We start from the raw sequence: 26,030 nt of genomic DNA, 5'->3' as shown, positions 1-26,030 counted from the left end.
ACACAACCTACCGCACATTTAGGCAATAAACCCAGAACACGGTAACGTGTTCTGGGTTAATTATACATACATATGTATCATTAATGTATGTATAATTAATCAAATGAAGTTTGTTTACAACAGCTAACTTAGTTTTTGTGACTCAATGAGTGAAGTCAACGGTTCAGTGCTACTTCCGGTGTGGCCGTTGATCAATAAGTAACTATTTAGAATTCCTGCTCCAGTAACAAACCTTTCTTGAATCTTTTTTAACACTTACAGCCTTAATAAAGAACTAGTTCATAGTTCACCACTTATATTTTGAGTTCGTCAGATACGATCCACGTAGCTAGGAAACGTCTCCTGCCAGCTAGCGCTCTTATTTTGACATGTTAGCCGGAAGTCTCTTTCGCGCGTCTCACTCATCGCTCACTTGACTGATTTTCTTCCGGTAAACCGGGCGGAGGAGGAGCTTCCTCCCGCGGAGCCGCTGTCGTGGATCCCGGGGAGTTGACGCGGAGCAGCACCATGGTCCCACTGTGGCTCACTTCTGGTAAATAAGATTCTATTAAGAAATGCTCTCATTTGATGGGATGGAGGATGTTGGACCGGAAAAGGTCGCGCTGCTTTTAATGCCCTTATAATGATGTCGTTGTTCGGGAAACTGCATTAAAAAGTCTTTGTATTTAGTTGTTAACTCGATGTTCTTTGGTCAGAAAACCACAAATTGAACTAGTGAGCAGGTACAAAGTCTTCAGAGCTGCGTCCTGAGGTTTTGTGTTTGATGGTTGTCTTTGAGAAAAAGGAACCAAAGTGGTAAAAAAGAAGTGCACTTAATAATAAGTTATTAGTTCAATTATTTAGATTATTGGCGTCCTTTTTTACACAGTTAAGACAATTCAGTTTTTTCAGCATTAAGTTAAGTTTAATTAGCAGTCTAGATTATTCATTATTATTATTTATGGTTTAAATATGTGTATTTAATCAATGTAGAAAAACTAATATTTTGAGCAAACACAACGTTTTTAATACTAAAAAATATAAATATTGCAATAGTTTTATCAGTGGTACATTTATATAAAATTCACGATGCTGTAAAGATATTAGTGTAAAAGTATTGTGTGATATAAGCAAGATGTAATTGGAGTATCAAATATAAAGCACTTAAACTGTGTTTTAATTTATGGAGCTTACAAAGGTCCTGAAAGACATTTATTTGATTTGATAAAGGTCCAGAGAAGTAGTTTACTTTGTATAGAAGTAAAGAGAGATTACACCAAACTTCTAGTGCACTACTTTGCTGAAAAAAGGAAGTGTAAACAGGAAGTGTTGATTACTTCCTGGAAGTGTGTTGGGATGTGAGTGACGCGGCTGGTTGTCGTGTGCAGTGTTTGTCGTGCAGACGTCGGGGATGTTGTCTCACGTGGAGAAGTACGAGGTGGTCCGACCTCAGAGGAGCCTGCAGGACCCACAGGTGACTCACCTGAGACGTTCACCTCATGTTCAACATGTGCTTTCCTCCAACATGATTCTGCAGTGAATTATTATTATTAATGATTAACTACACTTCACTGCTGCAAGTAAAAAAACACAACATTTCCCTCTGAATGTGATGTAGTATTAGTGTGAAGTATTATATAGGTGCACAGTAAAGGTTACTTTATATTTAAGGACATTCAGCCGATAATACTCTATTTTATTCAAGTGAAAGAGGTGAAAACGTGTGAGAAAGTCCAAATGTTTGTTGTGTGAAACCTTCCTGCAGCTTCATCCTGATTCGGTTGAGTACGAGTTGATGATCGAAGGGACAAAACACACAATTCTTCTGGAAAAGAACAGGTCAACTCCTTTTTTTAAAAATCTTTAATTATAAAGAACAATAAATAACTTAATAATTTGTTCCAGGGAAAAACAACCTTTTTCAAATGTTGTGCTTTTTAAATCTTGCAGGAATCTTCTTGCCAGAAGCTTCAGTGAAACACGTTATGCAGAAGATGGAAAACGAGTGACGACGTCCACAAAAGAGGTGACCGAAATAGAAATAAACAGTGTGTTCACTATTTAAAAAGCAATTGTATATTATTTTAACATTTCGTTTATAAAAACATGTATGAATTCATTATAAAAGGTGAAATTTGTTTATTGGAACATCAAAAAGAAATAAGAAAGGTGTCTTTTGTGGTCTGCTGAGTGAAACCCGACGTGATGAAGGTGATGAAGGTGATGAAGGTCCAGGTGTTAGACCCATGATCTGATGTGTGCAGGAGCTGTGCTTCTACCACGGACACGTCAGAGGCCTCCAGGACTCCTCGGTCAGCGTGGACATCTGTTCAGGCATCAGGTAACAAAACAGCCTCAAACTTCCTATTTGTCATTTCCTGCTCACATTGTCAGATATTTGCAAAGCGTATTTCTTCATGATATTAAGTAATAATACGAGAGGCTGTTTGTGTTTTAAGCCCTCGAACTGTTACATTATTGAAGATAAAGTACAGCTTTTATAACCAGCGACATTATAAATACACAAAATAGTTGTCACCACCAAACGGTGTGTGTCACATGTCATCAGTCAAATAGTCCCCTACATGCATGTAAACATGTCCCTCACCATCTTTGTTACTGTGAGAGCAGTGAAATGTGAACAGCTACTGTACTGAATCATGCACCATGTGACTCGCTCCCAACCAATCAGAGCGCTGGACTTGTATAATAAGATGTAAGGTACCTTGTGCAGGTGTGGATGAGGCAGCTTCTCTGTGTCCTCAGCGGCTTCCTCAGGCTCCAGCAGCAGGTCTTCCTGATCGAGCCTCTGGGACGAGCTGCACATGGCGACCACGCGCTTTACAGACGGGAGAACCTGAAGCTCGCCGGCCCGTCCGCCTGTGGCTCCTCCCCCAACGGCACCGCGCAGAGCGACCGGCACCAGGACTCGGGCCCTGGGCTCTCTGGCCTCTTCAGGCCCAGATCGTGGGTAGGTTCCTGAGGTTCATTCATTCGCTCAACAACATCCGCAGGAAGCTCCTATTTCTCCGTTTCCTGTTTCCTGAAAGAAAACTAAAGCCACCGGCGGCCCGCAGAGGTTCGTGGAGCTCTTTGTGGTCGTGGACAACGCGGAGGTGAATATTCAAACGCGCCGTTGCCCAGAGGGTGGTATCCCGTAGCAACTGGTGATGGACTTTGTGTCTCCTCCCCCTTCAGTACAAGCGCTACGGAGACCAGACGAAATCCCGGGTCCTCGGGGTCATAAATCACGTCGACAAGGTGACCTTTTGTTTGTGGACGACCTGAACCGAGGGCTTCTGCTGCAGAATAACTCCTCCTCCTCCTCCTCCTCCTCCTCCTCCTCCTCCTCCTCCCACAGCTGTACCGACCTCTGAACATCCGCGTGGTGCTGGTGGGTTTGGAGATCTGGACGGACAGAGACCACATCGACGTGGACGTCGACCCGGAGACGACCCTGGACAACTTCCTGAAGTGGCGGCGGGCCGACCTGCTGCGGCGGGTCGACCACGACAACGCCCAGCTAGTGACGTGAGCGCCGGGCCGACACCTCGCCGCCGAATGGAGCGGCGCCGCTCTCTTCTTACCTTTTGTTTCCCGCCTCTCGACAGCGGAAAGGATTTCGACGGCGACACGGTCGGACTCGCAAACAAGTTTGCGATGTGCACCGAGAACTCGGGCGGCGTCAATCAGGTATTAAAACGACTTCTGGACCCATGTGATCACCGGACTGAGCTGCATTGAGCTGGATCCGCATCTCCTTCAGGATCACCATGACAACCCCATCGGCCTCGCCTCCACCATCGCTCACGAGATGGGACATAACTTCGGCCTGTCCCACGACTCCCCCGCCTGCCTGTGCGGCCCGGCGCACAGCAGCGGGACCTGCGTGATGGCCGAGAAGCTCAGGTGAGGTCCAGGACACGTTTACCTGTTGAAGCTCAAAGGCGAGGCTCCCTCCCGCCGCTCTGCAGGTCCGGCAGCCAGATGTTCCCCGAGCTGTTCAGCCGCTGCAGCGTGGAGCAGCTCGCCGACTTCACGGAGCGCGCTCGGCCCGGCTGCCTGCGGCCCCCCGGCTCGGCCCGCGGCGCCGGGGGGCCGCGCTGCGGCGACGCGCTGCTGGACCCCGGGGAGCAGTGCGACTGCGGCACCGTGGAGGTAAACCTGACCTTTGGATATGTGCTTCTGGGGAGGAGTCTCCACCCAGTCGAATAGTTCCCTGTGTGCTCACGGCTCAGAGACCACATTCTTGGCACAGATTAGAATCGGAACATCTGGACGGAACCTGGTTCCCACTGATTCTTCTCTCCAGGAATGCAAGGATCGCTGTTGTGACGCCTCGACGTGTCTCCTGGCTGCAGGGTCGCAGTGCGCTCAGGGCCAATGCTGCCACCACTGCCAGGTGACGGATCTGAAGTATTGATCAAGTTGAGGGTGTGATGTCATGGTGGCACAGCAGGAAACGTCCTCCTCTGGGGACCCTGAATGTCTCTCATCTCTCTGAAGGCTCCTCCTCCTCTTGGAAGCAGGTGTGTGTTTAGTGCTTCACCACATCGCTGCTCTAACGACCTTCTCGTTGACCCCCAGCTGAAGCCGGCGGGCAGCGTGTGCCGCGAGGCGGCGGGGGGGTGCGACCTCCCCGAGTTCTGCACCGGGGCGTCCTGGGACTGCCCCGAGGACGCCTTCCAGATGAACGGGACGCCCTGCTTCGACCAGGGGGGGGGCTTCTGCCACAGCGGACGGTGCCCCACACATCAGCAGCACTGCTGGAGGCTGTTCGGCAACGGTACCCCCCCCCCCCCCCCCCCCCTCGAGCTGCACCTTCACTGGTGGAGTCGCACAGCTTCACCTTCTCCTCCTGTGACTCAGGCGCCTCCCTCGGATCACACGCCTGTTTTGAGCTGAACCGGCGCGGCGAGGAGGGGGCAAACTGCGGGAGGAACGGATCGGGCTACGTCCCGTGTGCAGCGCCGTACGTATCCTCCTCACCTGGGGGGGGGGCGGGGGGGGGGGGGAACGAGGCCGCTCACGCTGCTAATGTGGCAACGACTTCTGCGTCAAATGGTCCTTTTCTTTTTGTAGAAATCTCCTCTGTGGGTCGATGTTTTGCGGAGGGGGGGGTGAGTCCATCACGGGGAAGATGGCGGTGTACACGGTGCACGGCATCCAGTGTAAACTGGCTGTGGACGACGACGGGACCAGAAACTTGGACATGGTGCCGAGGGGAACCAGGTGTGGAACCAACAAGGTGAGGGGGGGGTCGGGGGGGGGGGGGGGGGGGGCGGCGCGCCTCGCAGGGCTCGCTGTGGCCAATCCGTTGAGGTTTTTGTGGGCAGGTGTGCATGGAGCGGCGATGTGTGGATGTGTCGCTGTACGGGAGCCCGGAGGACTGCTCCAAGAAGTGCAGCAGCAACGGGGTGAGTGGGAAACACCACTTTGAGGGCAAAGGTCACCTGGACGTTTGAATGGAGGCTGTTTGCGTTGGAATTCCTCAGGTGTGCAACCACAAGGAGGAGTGCCACTGTGACCCCGGCTGGGCCCCCCCGCACTGCGACGTCCAGTATGCAGACTTATCTCAAGGTACCTGAAGACTCACTTGAGAATCCATGAGAATCAGAGGTTGTGATGTGTCGAGTTGTGATAAAAACAAGACGAGTTAAATGCATTATTTATCGTCCTCTTCTCCGATCAATGTTGTTTAAGAAGGAAGGCGACCACGTGGTCAACCGATTGGTTGGTGGCCTCTGGTCCGCCATCTTGGTTTAGCGGGTCTCCTGCCTCGTGGTTCCTCCAGGTGTTCAGGCCTCTCTGTGCCTGCAGGTCGGAGCGGGGTCGTCGCCGGAGTGTGTGCAGCCGTCTCCATCCTGCTGATCATCTCTGGCATCACCGCGGGGCTCCTGTGCTGCAAGAAGGACCACATGGACAACTACTCCTTCAAGAGGTAGCTCGCCTCCTCCGCACCCCCCCCACCCCCCCATCAGACCTCCACCGGACAAACGCTCTCTTCTCTCCCCAGGACTTTGCACTCCGCCCCCGACAGGCCGGGCCAGGTGTTCCAGCAGCAAGGCGTGAAGGACAGACCTGAGATCAGCTCGCCCACCTTCCTGGCCTCCACGGCGACGCAGGCCTGCGCTCCTCTGATGGTCAGCGCGGCCCCCCCACAGGTACCGACCCACAAGCACAAGTGGACTGATGAACACTGATGAACCGCTTTCTCCCCACCGCCACCGAAGGCCCCGCCCACAGCCCCCCCCACAGCCCCCCCCCACAGCGCCGCCCACAGCGCAATATCAGCAGACTTATGACTGCAAATACAACTCCTGAAGTGCTTTTAGTTTGAAATCAAACACCATTTTTTCTTTTCTTTCCCAGATGAAACCTGTACCTCCATCCAAACCTTTACCTGCTCTGAGTAAGACAGGTGAGTCACCTCCTGCTCATGAGTTTATGTTTTCTGTCATGACTAAAGCTTCCTCGCAAGCAGCAACGTGACATTTATAAAAGGGTCTAAAGTGCATCTTTTGTTTTTCTCCTCCTGCCTCTCCAGGTCAAATAAACACCTTCATTCAATGACAGAATAGAAATGTTGAACCCAGCAGGGGTCTCACGAAAAAAGAAACCATTTGAATGCTTCTGCTTGAAGTTCACGTAGCTGCATCACTTTAAAGGTTTTTACAGCCAGTTTTACTTGTTGAAGTTATTGAAGAGAACTTTTATGGCTCTTCTAGCTCACCGTCATCGACTGAATGTAAAAATGATGGGAATTCCCAGATGCGCTTTGTCCCACGTTTAATCTGCTGTATGCAAAGTTATTGATGCTCATTAAAACCTGTTCCGAGTGGTTACTAATTGGCTCGTATGGGATGGATTGCCGTGACATGTGTGCCCAGTCGTTCATTGTTCTCTGAGGATGAACCCTCTGACTTATCATCTAGTGACATTCCTCTAGGAGGAAGTATTGTGCTGCAGGGCATTAACATTCTAATTCTAATAAGAATAAGATGTAAATCCACTTTCTACTGAAGGGTTGATTAAAGATGAACCAGAGACACAAACTCTCAATAAACTTTAGTTTCTTTCTAGTCATAAATTCTTCGTCACCCTGATTCCGTTCAAAAGGAAGTGGGGAGGGGGTAGAGGGGGGGGGCAGCCGGTTTCTCTGTGATTCACTCGATGATTCACAGTAAAACACCAGTGTTTACAGTGAGCGCTGCTGGCTGATCCCAGATCAGGGACCAGAACATTCCTAATCTGAGAAAGCTTCTCATGAATCATTTCCACAAAGTGTAATAAAACAGAACAAAGGAAGGAGATGAATTGTTCCATTGAGTCACATGACTTTGTTCCCAGTAAACGTGACTCCGTCGACTTTGTCAAAAATGAAGGAAGTCGTTAAACGCCTTTAAACATGAACACAAGTACCAAACTAACAATAAGACAATAAGTCTCACAAGTATGGATGTAAAATATACTTGGGAGGATAAAAGGTAAAATAGTCTTAATAAAGAATTAGGGCCGGGACTTTAGCGCGTTAATTACGATTACTTAATTACAATGTGAATTAAGATTAATTAATTACACAAAAAATAACACATTAAACATTTTTAACGCATTTTTACACTTATTTTTTGCACCGCGGAACGTTTCTCACTGGATGAGTTTCGGGGGGACCCATTATACTGGAGCACCAACTAGCGTCCATGACTTCAGACAACAACAAACCACAGTGAACATGAACCAAGAAGCTGACGAGACCGTGTCGGGTGGCCCCGTGAATGGGAAATCTTCTTATAATAAACACACGGATGGAAGCGTCGATAAGAGCGTGGTTGTGTGCAAGCTGTGCAACAAGGAATTCACATCGAGCCTCAAGTATCACCTCAACGCAACACAATTAGCAGCTAGCGTGGACGTACAAGGACCCACACCCAACCCACACTGCACCAGATGACTGGTTTCAGGACCAGGGTAACTAAGTCCACGTCTGAAAAAATAACCAATGTTCTGAATGTACTTGAAAGTATTGGTCTACTTAAAAAACCTAGTTTATAGAAGGTCTACTTACCTATAGGCTACCTGAATTTCTGAAAGTACTATATTTCTAAATATGCTATTTCTACACTTGTCCCGGCCCTAATAATATATATATATATTATATATTATATTTTATATATATATATATATTGACCTTACATATATTTTTTATAATAATTTTTTACCTATTATTTAAAAAAAAATCTTTTCTGTGACATTTTTTGACCCTACATATTTTGACTTTTTTCACAATATTTTTTTTCCCATGACATGACTGGAATGATCTTAGATGAAGCAACCTACACGTCCCTGTCACTAATGCCAAATGCCCCAAATTTCTGTACTTTAAACCTTATCTGGGTTCAACCCTCCAGGGACATGGTGGCTCTTCCTAAATCCTTTTTTAGTTTTGGGTAACTGACATTTATAAAAAATCATAATAAGATATTGCCCCAGAGACGGATTGGTGCATCTTGGAGGATCAACCATGCTATTCATCCTTCCTGCATTGGTGAAGGCACAAGTGAGTTGAATTTGAATGTAACAGAGAATTGGAGGGTGGATGCACTAAAAAGGGTAAAGAAATCTACACCCTGTGCCAGACTGTCAGTTTAAGGTTGTCCACAGGATGCCCTGAAGTAGACAAACATGGGATTGTCTTGAAAAATGCCCTCAGAGGCTGTAATAAGTTTCATGTCAGTGTGACCACTGAATGAGACACATCTGCTCATCTTTACTTCTCTCCCTTTTACCCATCTCAGCATGACATCAGCTCGTCCTGGGTTACTCGGGACTCGAGGGCAATGACTTGAGACTTGCTTGTGACTTGCCTAACAGTGACTTGTTCCCACCTCTGCTATGTAGCATGGCTAATAAGTGCTAAAGCAAAGCAATTAACATCAAATTCAATTCAGTAGCAAAAGATTCTTCATCATTCTTGACAATGCCATCATAACTCAAGTGAACGCGCCTCGTGTTTCTGCATAACCCCTAGGGTTCACTTCTCCGAAACAACCGTGGGGACAATGCCCCCACTACTACCTCCGCGGCAGTGTGCTCAAGACTTGGCACGAGCGGGATTTGAACCCACTGGCGGTGCGCACAGAGGCTTCTGGGCTCTAGCTTGCACCCCTACACTACCAGTCCTGGTCACATTTTACCAACTTTGATTCTCCTATTTAACCTTGAGCATGTGAGTTAAACCTCAAAAGTCTTTTTAAATGCTATTTCCACATCTGGGCTTGAACCCACAACCTTCAAGTGCAGTGCAGGGGCTTATGTCAGCAGCTCTTCCACTGTGCTACTTCACCACACACTAACCAGCCCTTTGTTTGTTGTATTTAACCTTGAGATTGCTACTCAAACCTGAAGTAAAGCCAAAGGCTCAAACCCAAGACTGGGCTTGAACACACAACCTTCAAGTTCAGTGCAGGCTTGTGGCAGCAGCTCTCCCACTGTGCTAATTCACCACACACCAACCAATTCTTTGTTTCTCGTATTTAACCTTGAGACTGCTACTCAAACCTCAAAACTCTTTCAAAGCAGAAGTGATGGCTGCATGAAGGGGCATGAACCCACAACCTCAGACACCAGGTTGGAGCCTGCAGCCCTTCAGTTGTTCCCTTGTACTATTCAAGAACATGCCTCACCGTGTTCGTTTCTCATATTAGACCTTGGGATTGTTTACTAAACCTCAAAACTGTTTCAAAGTTTACAGTTTGAAGCCCTGACTGCAACCAAACCCTCCTTCTGAGAGAGCAGGTTTGAACTGAGGATCCTCCACACTTCAGCCTTCCTGCTATCTCCCTGCACTGTTCCACCACACACCTGTTGATGCTTTTGAATCCAGCCTCAATTCTCATAGATTCTCAGGCTGGAATCCACAACACAACACACTTGTCTGCTGGAATTCGTTAAACAAAAATAAAAATCCATGTGAAAAAAATTACTTCTCACTGTTCTCAGGTCAAATATTTATGCAATTAAAATGCAATTAATTTCGATGAATTAATTACAAAGCCTCTAATTAATTAGATTCATATTTTTAATCAAGTCACGGCCCTATAAAGAATATTATTGGATGGTAATGTCTTAAATCCTTCAGAAATACACAATAACCTTTTTAAAAAAGATTAAATTAAAAACTAGTGTATTGCTTGTTTTTATTTTAAAGTAATGTTATCAATAAAACAGGCGCATCGTGGACATAAATCTGCAGCATGTTTTTTTCACTGCAGGAGACTTTTGTTCCTTTGGAATCTCAAAGAAAGTCTTTGTTCTCTAGTGAAAGTGTTTTTACGTGTGAATGTTAATCAAATCAAAGTTAACACATTTATAACGTGTTAATACAGTTTATGACATTAAAGAATTAATGAGTGAGTAGAGTCATGCCAAAGTCATTTTATTTTATTACCAGGCAAACATTTGATCTCCATAGTGATATTTAAAAATTAAAACATTGAGAGGCAGTTAAAGTTAAACCATCAGATGGAAACAAACACTTTAACTGTTAAGAAAACCCACAGATCGTTATTTAAATACAAAAAAAGAACAACAAACTTTTCCCATTGCACTTTGACTTCATAAATACAACTGACCTTCAGGAGGTTCACCAGCTGACTTCCACCTTCACGTCATAGAAGATTAATGAAAGGAATGAAGAGCCAGTTGAGTCTTTTTACTTATTTTAAAAAAAGAAGCTAAAATGTGATTTATTCCGGTTTGGTATAATTTTAAGTTTCACATTTTCTGAGACTGTTGGATAATTTTAACTATTTGAATGTATGGAGATTGTTTGATGTTAACCAAAGACTTAAAGGTCACTTCCTTTGAACAAGGTGCTTTAAATCAAATCATCTGCTGATTCATTGATTCCTGACAGAAGATCGTGAGAAATGCGACTGAAGACAAAACCAAAGAAACGTTTGGTTTCCCCGTCAGCTGCTGTGAGGAGATGAGTGCAGCTCGGCTCTGGTTCTCTGGACCTTCGGTTCTGACGTCTCAATTGGATTTTTAGATTTGAAGTTTTCTCTTTAGACTCTTTAACCGAGCGCTGCTTCTTCTTCTGTGGTGGTCCGACGCCGCCTGACTCTCTTTCTCTCTGGAGTCAAAGCGACGTCCTGTAAACATGTTCATGGAGACAAGAAAGAGTCGGAACCTTTTGGGGCAGAACTTGTATAAAGTGATGTCACTGATAAGACTCCTCCCCCTACGACACGCAGCCTTTAATAAACCGACCCGAAGAGAATCAGAAGCCCGGACTGCGTAATGTGAAACATTTCAAAAGGATTATGAGATACGTGAGAGTATCAAAGTGCTGTTTGCTGGACCCCCCCAAGTCACTTCCTGTGTCTTCCACGTGGGTCACATGGTAGAACTGGCGCCCATGTTTCTGTGTCCCCACCTCAAGCCCCACATCCGCTGCTACAGTTTGCTTCTTTTTTTTTGCATTTACAGTAATAACAAATATCCTCAGATATTATGAACTTTTATGTCTATGTTGTGCTGCAAAATGAAAACAAGGAAATTCCTCAGACTGTCTGGTGCGGTGAGGCGATGCGAGTGGAGCAGCAACGCCGTAAGCTCCGCCTCCAGTGGCGTTGTTTCGGGGGCCCTCAGTGATAGTGTTACTCGGAGGGACGAGACATCTCATGGGTTTCTCTTTTTTAACTTGGTTGTGAGGGTTTCGTATTTGGTCCAGCTCCAGTCCTGCTCCTTTAGGGGCAAAACCACACAAACTATTAGAAACAAAAACAAGTGCTTTAAAAGAAGGAATGCAATTAAATATCTATTTATCACAAAAATATGTTAATAAATAGTTAGTGAACTCACCACGATGCTTTTGGTCTGTTCACCAGTGGCTTCCTGCATCAGGCTGGTCAGCTGACAGAGGTACCGCTCGTTCTCCTGCAGCAGACGGGGTGCGGCGTCACTAGAAGGACACACACACACACACACACGTTACTCAGGTTACAGCTTTCAGCATAAAACTCCTCTATGAACCTTCTGTGAACTAAACCACCAGCAATCAGTTAAAGACCAGCTGGTGAAATCCAATCCAAGTGAAGATCAAGACCACGAGGAGGAAAACGCCCAAACTGCTCTGGTATGTTTACAGCTGGTCTCTGCTGCCCCAGGTGGCCAAAGGCCGCCACGACGCCCTCCAGATTCCTCAGATTAGACTCGTTTGTTTAAACAGGAAAGGGGCTTAAAGGGGTTCATCCAGGAGGAGGTACCTGTCGTTGGGTCCAGGCAGGGAGGTGAGGGGGTGCGGGGAGCTGACCGGCTGAGCAGACTGGGACCACTGAGACACCTGCGGCAGGTTGGAGGAATCGGGACTCGCTGCTATCGAGTTGCGTGTCAAGTTCTGAGCCTGGAGGGGGGGGGGAGAGAAACTATTAAATCCAGGGACAACAAACATCACAAGCACAGGAAAAAGGCTCCGCCTCCTCCAGCTGTTCATGTTTGTTCTCATTCACAGCTGTGAAGCAGACGACTACAGAGACACAGACTTTACCATTTGATATTTAATAATTGTATTCAAAGGAACTTTGACTTTGTTTTATGTGACCATAAGCTCAACCTTTCAGGGTTTTGAGACTGTTTGTCCGGCGTCATATATTATGATGCTATGATGCTATGATGTTATGATGTTATGATGCTATGATGTTATGATGTTATGATGTTATGATGCTATGATGTTATGATGCTATTATGTTATGATGCTATGATGCTATGATGCTATGATGCTATGATGTTATGATGCTATGATGCTATGATGCTATGATGCTATGATGCTATGATGTTATGATGCTATTATGTTATGATGCTATGATGCTATGATGTTATGATGTTATGATGCTATGATGTTATGATGCTATTATGTTATGATGCTATGATGTTATGATGTTATGATGCTATGATGTTATGATGTTATGATGTTATGATGCTATGATGTTATGATGTTATGATGTTATGATGCTATGATGTTATGATGTTATGATGCTATGATGTTATGATGTTATGATGTTATGATGCTATGATGTTATGATGTTATGATGCTATGATGTTATGATGCTATGATGTTATCATGAGGTTATTGTGGACCAAACATTCATCAGCTGATCGAGAGAAAGATTTGCAGGGAAGCCAAAAATGAAAATATTAACTATTTTAACTATTTTCAGCACAATTTTATTTAGATTGAGTAGATTATGTGAACATCAACCTGCCCCCCCCCCACACACACACACCACTGGAGAAATAAAGAGAGCAGATGGACTCACGCAGGCGATCTTCAGCAGGTGCCAGAACTCTCTCTGTCTCTTGATCTGCATCTGCATCACAGTGTTGTCGGCGTCCTTGATGCTCTCCAAGGTCTTCTCGATGCGTGGGAACAGGTCGATGATCTTCTGCTTGCTGATCAGGATCTTGCTGTTGGGGGGGGAGCAGAGTGGACTCGCGTCGGGGCTTTTTGGTACTAGCGGCAGGGCGGTGGTTCTCGTGGTGGTTCTCTCACCTCAGGTGTGTGTACAGGTCTTTGAGGACCTTGTCCTGGTTCTGGACTGTCTGGATGATGGCCATCACCATCTGAGAGCTGTCACTGCTCACATCCAGCTCCGGTACTGAGAGGGAATCACATGAGCTGCTCAACACACACAACTCCAACAAGGGGATTCACTCCATTTCTGTTTGGCTCCACAGAGACATTGAATCGCTCTTAATGTAATAATAAACTCGTGAGGGGGGGGGGGGGGGGGGGCTACATTAATACATCTTTTTTTGGAGAGAAAAGATGAAAGGTGCAAATGAAGACGGCATCTCAACGCTGATTGGTCAAGACATCAAAGGGTGTTTTATCGCATGTGGAGATGACATCAGCTGACCCCCCCCACCCCAAAAAACCCTCTTTGGATCTCCACGTTTCACGAGGATGATTTTGATTTCAAAAACGGCAAATTTTGCCGAAAAGCAACAAGTTTGCAGGTATGTAAACTTAAATCAGATGAAGACGTTACTTACCTTTGCATTTCATCTTCATTTGCTTGTAGAGTTCAATCGCCTTTTCTTCTCTGTGATAAAACAAATAGTCTTACAGAAGTCTTTGATAAACCATTGATAAGGAGATGGAGGAGATATTAGAAGCGTCAGACCACTTTAACACTCACAGCTGCTCCATCTTGTCTCCTTGGCGTCGGGCGTAGGGGCTCCTCTGAAGCTCCACTATCTCAGAGTGCAGAGCCATGATCTCATCATCCAGGTGGCTCACCTCTGCCACCTGCAGGACAAACCAGGATCCCCCCCCCCGTCAGACATTCACACCGAGAAACATTACACAGCATTTGAATAATACTAAAAAAAAAAAGAAGCAAACCTGTGCGAAAGCAGCAGCTCGCTCCTCGTTCTCCTGCCAGGCTTTCAGCATCTTCTCAGAGGCTTTAAACCACACACACACACACACACACACACACACACACACACACACACACACACACACACACACACACACACACACACACACACGTCACCTCAAACGTCTCTGGCTCTGTATTAAATATTTGCACGTGTTAATGCTCTCCACCAGAGGGTCAAACATCTCGTCACTCACATATGCCGTAGTGCATCTGATCGCTGTACTTCTCCAGGTCGTACTGGATGCTGCTCTTGAAGAAGTCCAGCTTGGCCTTCAGCTGCTGAGAGAAGCCGAACATGCTGTTCTTACACCTGGTCAGGTTGGTGTTGTAGCGCAGGAGACTTAGCCTGAAAGGGGGGGGGGGGGGGGGTCAAAGCCATTAAAAATAACACAAAGCCACGAGAGTCCGATCCACCTCCAACGTGACTACATTGTAAAAGACACTAAACACACTCACATAGCGGCCCTCTGTCCTTGGAAGAGCCGGCTGTAGTCGTCCTTCAGCCCACAGATGTAGCTCACCGCTTCACCCCAAACCATCTTCAGCACCACCAGGGGCAGCTCCGTCTTGGCCTCTTGCACTGAAAGCAGCAGAATCATGAGGGTTGCACACAGTAAAACCATTTATTAAGGTAAAGTTAAAAGGTGAAGGAGCCAATAGCAGCTAACGGCATCATTCATTCCATAATGACGTATGTGAGGAGGAGTGTGACCTGTGACCTGTGAAATAAATGCATTGAGGTTCATGTTGACCCACCGATGGTGTTGACTTTATCGGGCAGCTTTCTGGCGCTGAGGGGTCCGGAGTACTTGTTGATGCTCTTATCGAACAGGTAGACGATGTAGCTGTCCCAGCCTCTCTGCACGGGGAGAAGAACACGCTCTTACACCTGCCGTCTGGTCTCATCTTTATAAAAGGTTCCAGTGGGAGGGATCAGCATTAAAAAAAGCTTCATTAGCTTCATTAGCACAGTGCAGAAATGACAGGGCAGGAGATACGTGACAGGGCTCCTTTTGAGAAGCTCATAGTTGGTGTCTTTAACCTTAAAACCATGAGGACACCACCTGCTGAAGCTTTTAACTCCAATAGAAATATGACTGAGGTTTTCCTCCCGTGTGCCACTAGACACTCGGAAGAAGAGGAGAGGAGCAGGAGCTGCATGGAGAGCCTTCTCACCACTCCGTCCAGGACACACTGCGCAGCGGGCTTCCGGGGGTCCAGGGACACCCCCGTCTCCTGCAGCAGCTCCTGGTTCACCACCTCGATCTTGGTCTCGGCTTCGATGCGCTTCTGCAGACTGTGCAGACTCTCCTCCGGGTCCAGCTGGAAGGAGTGGACCTGAGCCGAGGTCATGTTCAGGATGTGCACGACCTTCAGAGACACAGCATGAAGGTACCGCTCATCGATTTCAAGCCGATCACATGAAGCAGAGAAGATAACAAGAAGGTAGCGGAAAGTTAAAATCTTTTATGTATTAACCCGATTTAGAGCTGTCTTGTAAATATCAGACAATATTAATATTATGAGCATTATGCTGTAGGATTGTTTCAGTGTGATCAACAGATTGTTGTTTGTCCAAAAGTCTAAATGCCTAAAAAATAACTGACATCATTTGCAAAAATCACAGCATGCTTTATCGGACAAAACATGTTGCTTCAAATCCATATTTGTTGGATTTGAGCCTTTTAAAAAACGGAGGTGCAGGAGGACACATCTGTTTTATGTGGTGGTGTAGCAGGGAATAAACACAGATATTTGACTCATTATTGTTTAACACACTACATATAAATTACAATATACAAATATATACATATATTCTGACTTTGTATCTCTACGGTTGAAATAAGTGACATATAATGTGATGCAATGTAATTTATACTAAGAGCATCATGAGATGCATCGTTTCTGCAGATCAATGTTCTTCTGGTTGGTTTCATTTGTGTCTCAGAGATAAACAGGAGAAACACCTCCCACCATTTAAAGAACCCGTAACGTTGTATCACCATTGGTTCTGGTTGACCCGGATAGAGTCTTAAGCTCTAAAAGCCTCACCTTCATACTCAGTATCAGCTCCAGCTGCTCAAAGCAAGACGGTCTCTTGGTTTCCTGGTTGATTGGACCCCCCCTGTAGACGGGGTCCCAGTTTAACGTCAGCTGCAGCAGTCTCTCGATCGGAGCCAACATGGTACTGAAGGACACAGGGAGGGACATTGGTACCAAACTCTGTCCCAGTACCTTCCTGCTTTTCATTCCATCAAAGCTGCCCCCCCCCCCCTCCCCCACCCTGTTATGGTTAGTGATGATGCAACAGATTTCTACCAGTGGGTCCAAACCTGCTGAGGCTGTTGGGGTAGGGCAGATGTGTGGAGAACGTCACGTCTCCGTTCGGCTCCTCCACAGCCATGATGTCCCTGGGACCTTTATTCCTCACTTTGGTGGCCCTGAGGGAGACAGACAAAGGGGACGCTTGCAGTTCCAACTTCCTTTGCTCTTTATTTTCTATTCAGAGCAAAACAGCAAAGCGGTGGTTTGATGAAAAATGGACTCATGGGTTGAGGTGCAGCAGACACTGAACACAGGGAGAACCTGCAGAGCTTATTTTTGACTTTAGATGTCTAATAACACTGCATGTTCTCCGGTGTGGGAGCAGCTGCCTCACTGTGGGGTTCGGTTTAAGGTTTGGATTGAATGTGTGTTTCCTGGTTGGTTTCTGTGACAAGTTGACAGAAGTCCATCTCACTTTTGTTTTGTTCATCTTTGAGCTTTTTCATGGAGGATAATTATTTAAGTATCTTGCTTTTTTATGTCTAGATTTGATCTCGTTTTGGGGTCGAGTTTTATTCATGACACAAATGTTCAAATTGGAGACTACGCATTTTAAATCAATCCCATGTGTCCCAATATGTTTCAGGTGAGTAAACAACAACAGATAAGACCTGCTGACGCTCGTCTCTGAAGCTTCACCTCAGTCCACCAACGAGCTGAATCAAGGTGACTTGTGTTTGATTCTACGGGCCAACTTTTTATCCATCTGGTAAAATAAACCACTCTTGTGCCAGATGACCAGTCATCGGGTCAACTCACCACTGCACGGGCTGAAGGTTGTGGAGGAACGGACGGAAACCACAAATGCATTCAAACATCATGGTGCCGAAGCTCCAGTAGTCCACGGTGACGGTGTACGGCTGGTTCTCAAACAGCTCAGGGGCCTGCAGACACCAAAGGATGCAACGCTCCCATGTCATCTGGCCTTCTGGGTACAGGTCCTGCAGCCATATATGGATGAATGCACATGGAGACAGAAGCCGGCTTACCAGGTACTGAAGCGTGCCAACGAAGGAGGTGCACAGACTGTCCTGGTCCAGGTCTTTAGCATAGCCCAAGTCGATGATTTTGTGAACCAGCTGCAGAAGAAGAAAAAGGAACTTTCAGTTTCTTTGAGGTTTTTTGAAGCCAAACAGAAAACCAAGCCACCAAGTGTCCGCTCACCTTTCCGTTGATATCTTGTAGCACGATGTTTTCTGGTTTAAGGTCTCTGTGTATGATCTTGTTTTCGTGAAGATACTGGATACCAGAACCTGGAGCAGGGAACAAGCTTTTAAATAAAAGTTGAGGCTATAAAATAAAAAAGACGCTTCTGAGTGAAAAAGGAGACATACCAACATCATTGAGTAACGAAAGGACTTCACTCTCCTTCAATCCGCAGCAGTTTTCAGGTTTGCTGAGAATCTGTAAGCCACATAAATGGACTTGTGTCAGAAATAAGGAGCCTCCTACAGCATGCCACAGACATACAGTGCACTATGTGATTCAACTTCAACATCTGTGCTCAGCATCCAAGACCAAGAATAAGTAAAACCTGTAATTCATCCAAACTCAAATTGACATAGTTCTCTAATCTTGTTATCAGAACACAGAGCATCAACTTTGATTACAGCGTAAAAACCTCCTCGTTAACCAGCTGAACGCTACGACTTCCTCCTGAAAGTTGAATGCCAGCATTTTTGTTGCCAAGTCTTGGTGCACAGGAGCAACAGCGTGTCAGGCTGATACCTGCAACAGAGCCTTGAAGTCATGAATAGGAGCAGCGTGGCAACACACAGGGGGGGAAGCAGGATGACAGGATGATTTTATAACATAACTACCAACAGGAAGGACGCACGCTGTGACATATTTTGAATGATGAAGGAAGTCATTCAATTTTATGTCTTGCAGGTAAAAAGTTTTGCTTTATGTGGGGCTTCCCCTCCGCAGGTAATCTCACTCTGAGGAGGAAGTGAATTATGTATTCCTCATGTTTGAAGTTAAGGTGTACTGAAAACAACACATCCCATATATATATATATATATATATCCATATCCAATAAGTCCCACCCCTCCCATCTGAAGATGAGGGTCGGTGGTTTTGAGCTCATCCATTTTAAGGTGTTTTAATACCTCTTGTTCGGCCAGCCACCTCCTACTGTACGAAGTGGCCTTATTCTAAGCTTCCATGAGTCCCTCACCTTCCTCAGGTCTCCCCTGGAGCAGTACTCCATGGCCAAGAGTGGAAGATCATTTAAGGCGATGTGCCTCATTTCCTCCGGGACATCTCGGGCCGACACGACGTTGATGTGATTCAACCTGAGTGAGACAGCAGGAGGAGTCAGCACCATTATTACTATTTAATGACACCTGTCAAAGACTGATGGTCTGCAGCTTCCTTTATATAATCATCATAATTGTGATAAAGTATGCCATTATGATACCAAGACATCACTGTATAATGCTTTTAAATCAAGGTAAAAATGAACTGTCCCCTACAGAAGAAAAGGAGATAAAAAATAAGTCTAACTTCTTCATGATCTGGATTTCTCTGCTCCATCGGTCCTTGTTCCTTGGAGTCAACTCCAGGCGACACATTTTCACAGCTAGCTTTTCATTGGTTTCCTGCAAATCAGACACAAATACATTCTGTTGTGTTTCTGGTAGAAAGAGTATCACAGAACCGATGGTACCCGTCACTGTGTGGATGTAACGTAGGCTGGTAGTACACGTGATGGTTGATGAGAGGTCAGAGTTGGTGTCATTAGGATGAACTTACGTGGTGCTGGTAGAGGTAAACATGGCCAAATCCGCCCATCCCGAGCCTCTCCTTCAGCTCCCAGTCTCCGCAGTTCTGGTTCTGCCTGAAAGGAGGTTTCTCCATTGTTCTGAAGCTGAACTGGAGCGTAGAAATAAAGTTTCCATGAGTCCTCTTACGTTTAATTCAAAGCCATTTAAAACGAACACAACCTGGTTGAGATGGTAGAATTCCTTCCTTGCTAGCAAAGTAAAACAAAAATCACTTACGTTAAGTTAAATCCTGGAAGAACTGCCGAACTAATGTCCGCTTGCGCGGATATTTTAACCACAACGATGTCAAAATAACGTGTTGAAACAAGTGGAATCCCACACCATTTAATAATTACGGTTAGCTAAAGAGGCAGCTAACGTGCTAGCTACGTCAACAGTTTGACAAGATCAACGGCATTCCAGGAAATAGACGGCGCCGGATGGCTAGCATTGAAAGCTAGCCGTCAGTGGACGTTTGAGCGGACGCCCCCGTCGCCAGAGCCAGTAATGAGAGACTTACTTTTTGTTTCTATGTGAATGTCATGCGCCGTTTTACTCGGTGTGACTGCGTTTGTTTTCTTTTTGGTTCAACGCAATGGGACCGTGAGAATGTGTACTTTCCGTCCTGACGTCACCAGAGTACCCGGCTGTGATTTCTAAAAAACCGACGGGCGACGCGTTCAAGGACACGAAAGCCCGCTACGTTCATACTGAAATATACAGTATATATCTATAGAAAAAGGCTGGTTTGTCTTACGGCGAAGTATAGAACGTCCGCACATGGCGGCCATATTGGTACAGTCACCCATTACATTGTGTTGTTAGTGGTACATGTACTTAAAATAATAATAACTTCAAGCTCAATTTCAAACCGAATGTTAAAGGTTTGGTTTGTTATAAACGTCAGAGATGTAGATATGACACTGCTTGAACGGTCGGTCATATATATATATATGACTCTTATGTATATATAATATAGATTTTTATTCATATACTCTGTGTATATTTACTCAGACTCATCACTCACTTCTGAATAACGTCTTATTGAAGTAACACTTGGGACTCATTTTAACTCCTTTTCATACTGCTGTGTATCATAATTCTTCCAGAGGTTTTTACATTTTTGATCCATCCAGGACATTTTTATAAAACAGAGAACCTCCAGACCACCACTTGTGTTTCTCTTGTAATAACTTGACACGTTATTTGCACTCTTCTGTAGTCCTCTATGTGCACAAGAACACAGTACTTAAGTCAAATGCAAATGATGAATGACATCATAATAATAATAATAATGATGATAAGGCAAGCTAATGTGCTAATGTTTTGGATGTGTTAATCTGTCCAAATCATACATGTAATAATTGTACACAGAACATATTGATCAAAGTGTATTGTTGGTTTCTGACTGCCAGGACAAAGCAGTGGAAGAGATGTTTTTACTCACGGATACATTCCACACAACGATAACCTTTCAAAACACTTTTTATTATCACATTCTACGCCTCCCAAAACGAGAAGCTCACAGACGACATTTCCCTTGGTGAGTTTTTAACAAAGCAGTGACACACGAAGCTCAGCGTGTGTGTGCAGCATTTCAACGACCGGTCTACAAAACACGGATCAGATCGAACCTCCACGCGTAAAAAGGGTCGTAACGAGCTGGCTCCAGTCTCTAAAACACCAACAGCAGACGACAGCGTTAAATATAGCCATTTCCTTCATTGACATTGAGAAAATTATTTTAAAAAAACAAAAAAACGATGAGCTCAAGGACAGGAAAAAGAAAAGAAAAAACACGTTGACACACCTTAAATATTAACCCTTCATTTAATACTCTGACCATGAGCTAAAGGAAAAACAGGCCATGAAATCTCATGCTTTATTTACACGTCACATTCAGAAAGGAGGCGTCTCCTGGAAAAAAGACACGTCTCTTCATTGTTTTTATGAAAGGAGTTTGTGAAGGTGGAGGCTTTCCTTTCTTACTACATCCATCCGTCTCAAAGTGGAGAGCAGACAGCATGTGGTCTTCAATTAAATGGTGAAGATTTCAGATTGAAGTGGATAAACTCTTTGTAGTGATAAAGACTGAATATATTGATTTTACACATAGAAATGCTCCACTTATGAAATCAAATCATTTTGAATCGGCACAAAGAGGTATTTTCCGCTCAAAGAATAACAAAATAAATGGTAGAGAACATAAACGTCATGATGTCAGAAAAATGAATGAATAAATACAGAGATGTGATGTCAAAGTTATATAAATGATATCCACACAAAAGCAACACTTCTGAGATGACAAGACAAAGACGATGGGAGGACATGAAGATGAAAAAAAAACTAATCTTAATCTTCAAAACAATTGCGATCGGAAATCTCTTTGAATGTTTTTGCAGGAAAGATATTGATGTTAAAACTGGGTAATAGTTTGTTGTTCCCCTGCAGGCAGAACGTGATTCAGAATAGGGTTCCAAAAGCAAACAACACAGGAAGCAAACCCTAGAAGCCTCCTTCCTATCGGGTGAGTGATGTCATGCATCTCCACTGCGGGTGCAGCAGGTGTGTTATGGGTCTCCCTGCTGGTCTGGACGCTCTTGTAGCGTCTTAAAAGCCTGAGAAGAAAAACCTCTTGAAATCTATGAGGCGTTTTACAGCAAAAAAACAGGCAGCCCAGGTCCTTCCCTTTTAATTTGTATATATTGTCCAACTTTTCGTCATGCATCACCTGCAACAACCCTGAACGCATGCTGTGGGTCCTCAGCCAACCATGCGCTTCCCCCCCTAATCACCCGCTCATCTCTGATAGGTACATATGTGTGTATAGTAACTAGAATACTCATATTGTGCTGAATAATTAGCCCCATGTCAGAGAAAAAAAAAGATAACAACAACAACAACAACAACACGTGATTATTGTGTAGAGCTTGTGGGGCTTTGAGCGGCTTCACAATCGTGTTTGAATATATCGTCAATATATTCATGTATCCTACAATACTAAGCTAGTGGTGCACTATATATTGATATATATACACACATATATATGTGTGTATATATATATATCCTGGATGTTTACATGGGAAGCATATTTTCCTTTTACATTTTAATACACACTGGACACAGACAGGAGGAAAAGGTTCAACATCAACAAACGACTGTAAAATACCATCAAAATATTGAAAAAACAAGAACATTCAGGGTCTGCCTGGTGAGAGTTAAAATAAGGTTTTATAAATGAAAGGCTATAAGTACAGAGGGAGATTACACATTTTGGGGAGAGACATAACAAAAAGGATTTAAATGACCCCAGATAAGTGTTGCAGCTCTCAGTTTTGCCCTTAAATGTAGTCAAAGGCCTAAAGGAAGCAGAGCAGGAAGCATGCGGCTCAACATACAGCCAAGAACTAGAACAGAAGCACATCACAGGGACAGAAGCCAAAGCAACTTGGACACAGGGCTCCTGGTGAAGTACAGCAAAAAGAAGAAGAAGACGACGTCTGATTGGCCCCTCAGCGAGCGGCGCCTTCATCGCGGTTCATCAACTCGATGCCACTTTCAGGTGAAGCGGGAATGTGAACGCGTCGAGGTGAAGAGCAAACGGAACGTAGGTGGTGGTCCCCGAAAAGGTCAGAAGATCAAAGGTCAGAAGATCAAAGGCGGGAGAAGGATGCAGAAAAAAAGCCAGCCGGGTGTTTTCGCCTCCCGTCTTGGCGCCGCTCGGCCTGGCGCCCGATCCTCAAAGACGCCCCCCCCCGGGCGCATCGGTGACCTCCTGCACCAGGCACACGGGTCCGCTTCGCCTCTGGTCCGCGCGGAGGGGAGGGCCTCGTGGTTTGTGGAGGGGGTGAGGGGGGGCAGACCCCTCCCCCCGCTCACTCCTGCTCCCCCTTCAAGCAGAGCTCCAAACCCTCCTGGATCTCAAATAAAAGCCTCACGTAGGGAGTCCGTGCCGCTCCCGGCGCCCCCCCCGCCCCGGCTCACTTCTTCACGGCCTGCCGGTAGCTGTGTCTCTGGCCGTCCGGGCGGTGCTTGCTGCTGCAGCCGCTGGCGTGGCTGCTGGGGCCCCCGTCCCTGCTGGCGTGGCTGGCGTGGCTGCTGGGGCCCCCGTCCCTGCTGGCGTGGCTGGCGTGATTGCTGTGGCCCCCGTCCCTGCTGGCGTGGCTGGCGTGGCTGCTGGGGCCCCCGTCCCTGCTGGCCTGGCTGGCCTGGCTGCTGTCCTGCAGGGTGGGGCTGGACTGGGCCCTCTGCAGCCTGTTGTCCTCCAGCAGCTGGGACTCGAACACGGACAGGTCCTCCTCGCCGCTCCGGATCTTGGCCCGCAGCAGCATGACGTAGGTCCCGTACCGTGTCTTCTGCCAATGTGCATAAAGACAGATGTGGGGGGGGGACAAAAGAGTGAGCTGCAGTAACGTTCTACCTTTCTACGTCACTCAGATCTTTCTTTTGAGTCCAGCTCACCTCGAACTCGAGATACTCTTCCCGCTGGTGGTACTCTTCAAGGTCGCGGCCTTTGACCTTGCGGTCGGGGGGGTAGGAGCGCAGCTCAGACAGCTCGCTGGACAGGGCTCTGAATCGGGCCTCGTGGGATCTGATCTGCTCCTCCTGGGAACAGCAGGGGGAGACGGAGGGGAGGAAATGGCATATCATGGCAAACACTCTGCTTTTATTCATGTGGACTCCTTCAGAGCATCAAGGACCCGGCTCCCAGGGACAAATAACTACTAAATATTCTAATAGTCCAACATGGACGTGATGAATGAAGCGTCTGCAGTCATGAACAACGAGTCCCTGCTGGTAATATATCACATCGGTGTTAAGTGCACTGAAACATTCATTCTAATTACTATGAAAATGGCTGCGAGGAACAGATCATCACATCGGAGGCTCTACACCCTGGACGCTGGTCTCTTTTCCTGCGGTTACCCCGGCAACCGGCTCCGCCAATCAATTCAGGTTCCTCCACCTGACCGTGAGCGGGTTCACTTAAAAGGGGCGTGTGAAGCGTCGCATTTTACAGCTGCAGAGAAAACTGTGTACAAAGTGTCCCAGTATCACACATGAGGGACTTGATGGAGACAGCGAGAGCGCTAGAAGAATGAGGTCAACGCGCTCTCACACACGCCATGGAAGCACATCTGCAACACATTCATTTCACACAACACACACATGTAGTGACAGGCGGATGTGTGGTGGACTCATGAAGCATCATGTGACGCATTCTTGGTACCTCGGGCAGCTTGGACACGGCGCCCGGCAGCAACGGGCGGCTGAACTTCTTCTGTGACCCGATGGCTGCTGGGAAAGGAGGAGCCGAGAACATGGCGGCAACCGCGTTGATCCGTGTGATCCAAGACTGCATCTGCTCCCCGTTCCTGCAAAAACAACAACAACAACAACAACGGTCTTACAGGCAGATCACCAACATCAAAGGGATGATTAGCGCAGCAAAGGCAGCCATGATGTTGACAAAGAAATGATTCCACAGCCAATTAATGCAGGAGAGAAAACAGGGGGCCTGATTTACACTAAGAGCCATCGGGGGCCCGTAAGGAATATCAGATTGAATCAGAGAGAGAGAGAGAGAGAGAGAGAGGGAGGGGGGGGGGAGGTACAGTATCTGGGACAAGTGCAAGCTGCAACTGGAGCACATGGCCCGTCCTTGTGGGGGGGGGGCGGGCGCTCAAACATGTGGCCACTCATGTTCCACTTCTGGACCCTGGTAACACACACATGCTGCATCCACTTCCTCCATGTGGATACAAACACACACACACACACACACACACAGTGTTCACATGAACCAAGTTATCAGCTGAGACGGGATGCAGCACGTCCCCCCCCCTCCCTCTCTCACTCACGGCGCCTGGAAGAGGTAGACCCTCCAGTCGGCGGTGCGCAGGTAGAAGACGTTGGGCCTCTTGCTGTAGTCGGAGGCCTTCATGGCCAGAGAGTGGTGGATGGACACAGCGTTCTTCAGGTCCTCCTCAGAGAGGTGCTTGTCGGGCCGGTACTCCCCCTGCGAGACATGAATAAGAAACGAAAGCTGGGATTAACACGGGGGGGTCGGGGGGGTCGGAGCACTTATCACCCAGAGGACATAAAGGTCCAGAGAAAGTCTCACAGCAATACCTTTGTATTTCACACCAAACTGAATGTAAAACTTGCTGAATTTAGGTGATATTGTTATAATGTATTTAAAAAGTTACTATAGAAAAGAGCTCTGGTAGAATTCTCTAAACTTACTAGAATTAACGAACTAGAATAAAAATAATCCTTACTTTGATCAATGTAACGCATTTATTCAAGAAACTGTACTAACTTATTATTTAACAAAAGAAGTCACATTTTTACCTCATTTGTCAAATGATTTTTTGGCAGAACAAATGAGCAAAATGACAATTAAATTAAGTAGAAACTTCATCCAAAATCCAGTGAACAGACATGTCACACTTAGTAAAGAGGAAAGGTGACTCCCTTTGAACAGTTTGGGCGACGTAATAAAAGACA

General features: G+C 46.1%; 3 protein-coding genes across 7 annotated transcripts in view; 1 reads left to right on the top strand and 2 right to left on the bottom strand.

Moving 5' to 3' along the window:
- The first annotated feature begins 4 nt into the window (after positions 1–4).
- On the top strand, positions 5–9,917 carry LOC119213057 (zinc metalloproteinase-disintegrin-like atrolysin-A). 2 transcript variants are annotated; one of them, XM_062560066.1, is made up of 22 exons: positions 5–532; positions 1,368–1,453; positions 1,745–1,818; positions 1,930–2,005; positions 2,244–2,320; positions 2,746–2,950; positions 3,030–3,095; positions 3,178–3,240; positions 3,341–3,510; positions 3,591–3,672; positions 3,746–3,888; positions 3,954–4,137; positions 4,292–4,381; positions 4,567–4,765; positions 4,849–4,951; positions 5,062–5,227; positions 5,316–5,396; positions 5,475–5,559; positions 5,800–5,920; positions 5,996–6,143; positions 6,352–6,400; positions 9,724–9,917. In XM_062560066.1, the coding sequence occupies exons 1-22, from the start codon at positions 508–510 to the stop codon at positions 9,741–9,743; spliced, it is 2,313 nt and encodes a 770-aa protein (XP_062416050.1). In that variant the 5' UTR covers positions 5–507; the 3' UTR covers positions 9,744–9,917. The 2 variants fall into 2 exon arrangements, with proteins under 2 accessions (XP_062416050.1, XP_037319977.2); XM_037464080.2 differs by lacking the exon at positions 9,724–9,917 and adding an exon at positions 6,527–6,824.
- A 476-nt stretch (positions 9,918–10,393) lies between these two features.
- On the bottom strand, positions 10,394–20,197 carry LOC119213096 (inhibitor of nuclear factor kappa-B kinase subunit alpha-like). Of its 2 annotated transcripts, none has more exons than XM_037464126.2 (22): positions 20,041–20,197; positions 19,510–19,629; positions 19,261–19,355; positions 18,932–19,049; positions 18,086–18,155; positions 17,916–18,004; positions 17,741–17,830; positions 17,511–17,635; positions 16,760–16,867; positions 16,479–16,614; positions 15,603–15,797; positions 15,183–15,285; positions 14,883–15,006; positions 14,621–14,772; positions 14,387–14,448; positions 14,181–14,290; positions 14,035–14,084; positions 13,532–13,637; positions 13,299–13,446; positions 12,249–12,385; positions 11,845–11,944; positions 10,394–11,727 (listed from the first exon to the last, which is right to left on the bottom strand). In XM_037464126.2, exons 2-22 carry the CDS (start codon positions 19,612–19,614, stop codon positions 11,662–11,664), a joined length of 2,289 nt encoding a protein of 762 aa, XP_037320023.2. In that variant the 5' UTR covers positions 19,615–19,629; positions 20,041–20,197; the 3' UTR covers positions 10,394–11,661. The 2 variants fall into 2 exon arrangements, with proteins under 2 accessions (XP_037320023.2, XP_037320024.2); XM_037464127.2 differs by lacking the exon at positions 20,041–20,197 and adding an exon at positions 19,758–19,952.
- Positions 20,198–20,987: 790 nt separating this feature from the next.
- LOC119213256 (PH and SEC7 domain-containing protein 1-like) overlaps positions 20,988–26,030 on the bottom strand; it is a 40,291-nt gene continuing 35,248 nt past the window's right edge. For all 3 annotated transcript variants that reach the window (XM_062559862.1, XM_062559863.1, XM_062559864.1), the window contains 4 exons: positions 25,382–25,539; positions 24,751–24,895; positions 23,982–24,125; positions 20,988–23,875 (listed from right to left, as the gene is read on the bottom strand). In XM_062559862.1, coding sequence (XP_062415846.1) covers positions 23,501–23,875; positions 23,982–24,125; positions 24,751–24,895; positions 25,382–25,539 — 822 coding nt within the window. In that variant the 3' untranslated portion in view covers positions 20,988–23,500. The remainder of the gene's footprint in view (positions 23,876–23,981; positions 24,126–24,750; positions 24,896–25,381; positions 25,540–26,030) is intronic.

The sequence above is a fragment of the Pungitius pungitius genome, chromosome 21 (genome assembly GCF_949316345.1).
Source record: "Pungitius pungitius chromosome 21, fPunPun2.1, whole genome shotgun sequence".
Lineage (NCBI taxonomy): Eukaryota > Metazoa > Chordata > Actinopteri > Perciformes > Gasterosteidae > Pungitius > Pungitius pungitius.
This window is presented reverse-complemented; position numbering and strand designations above follow the sequence as displayed.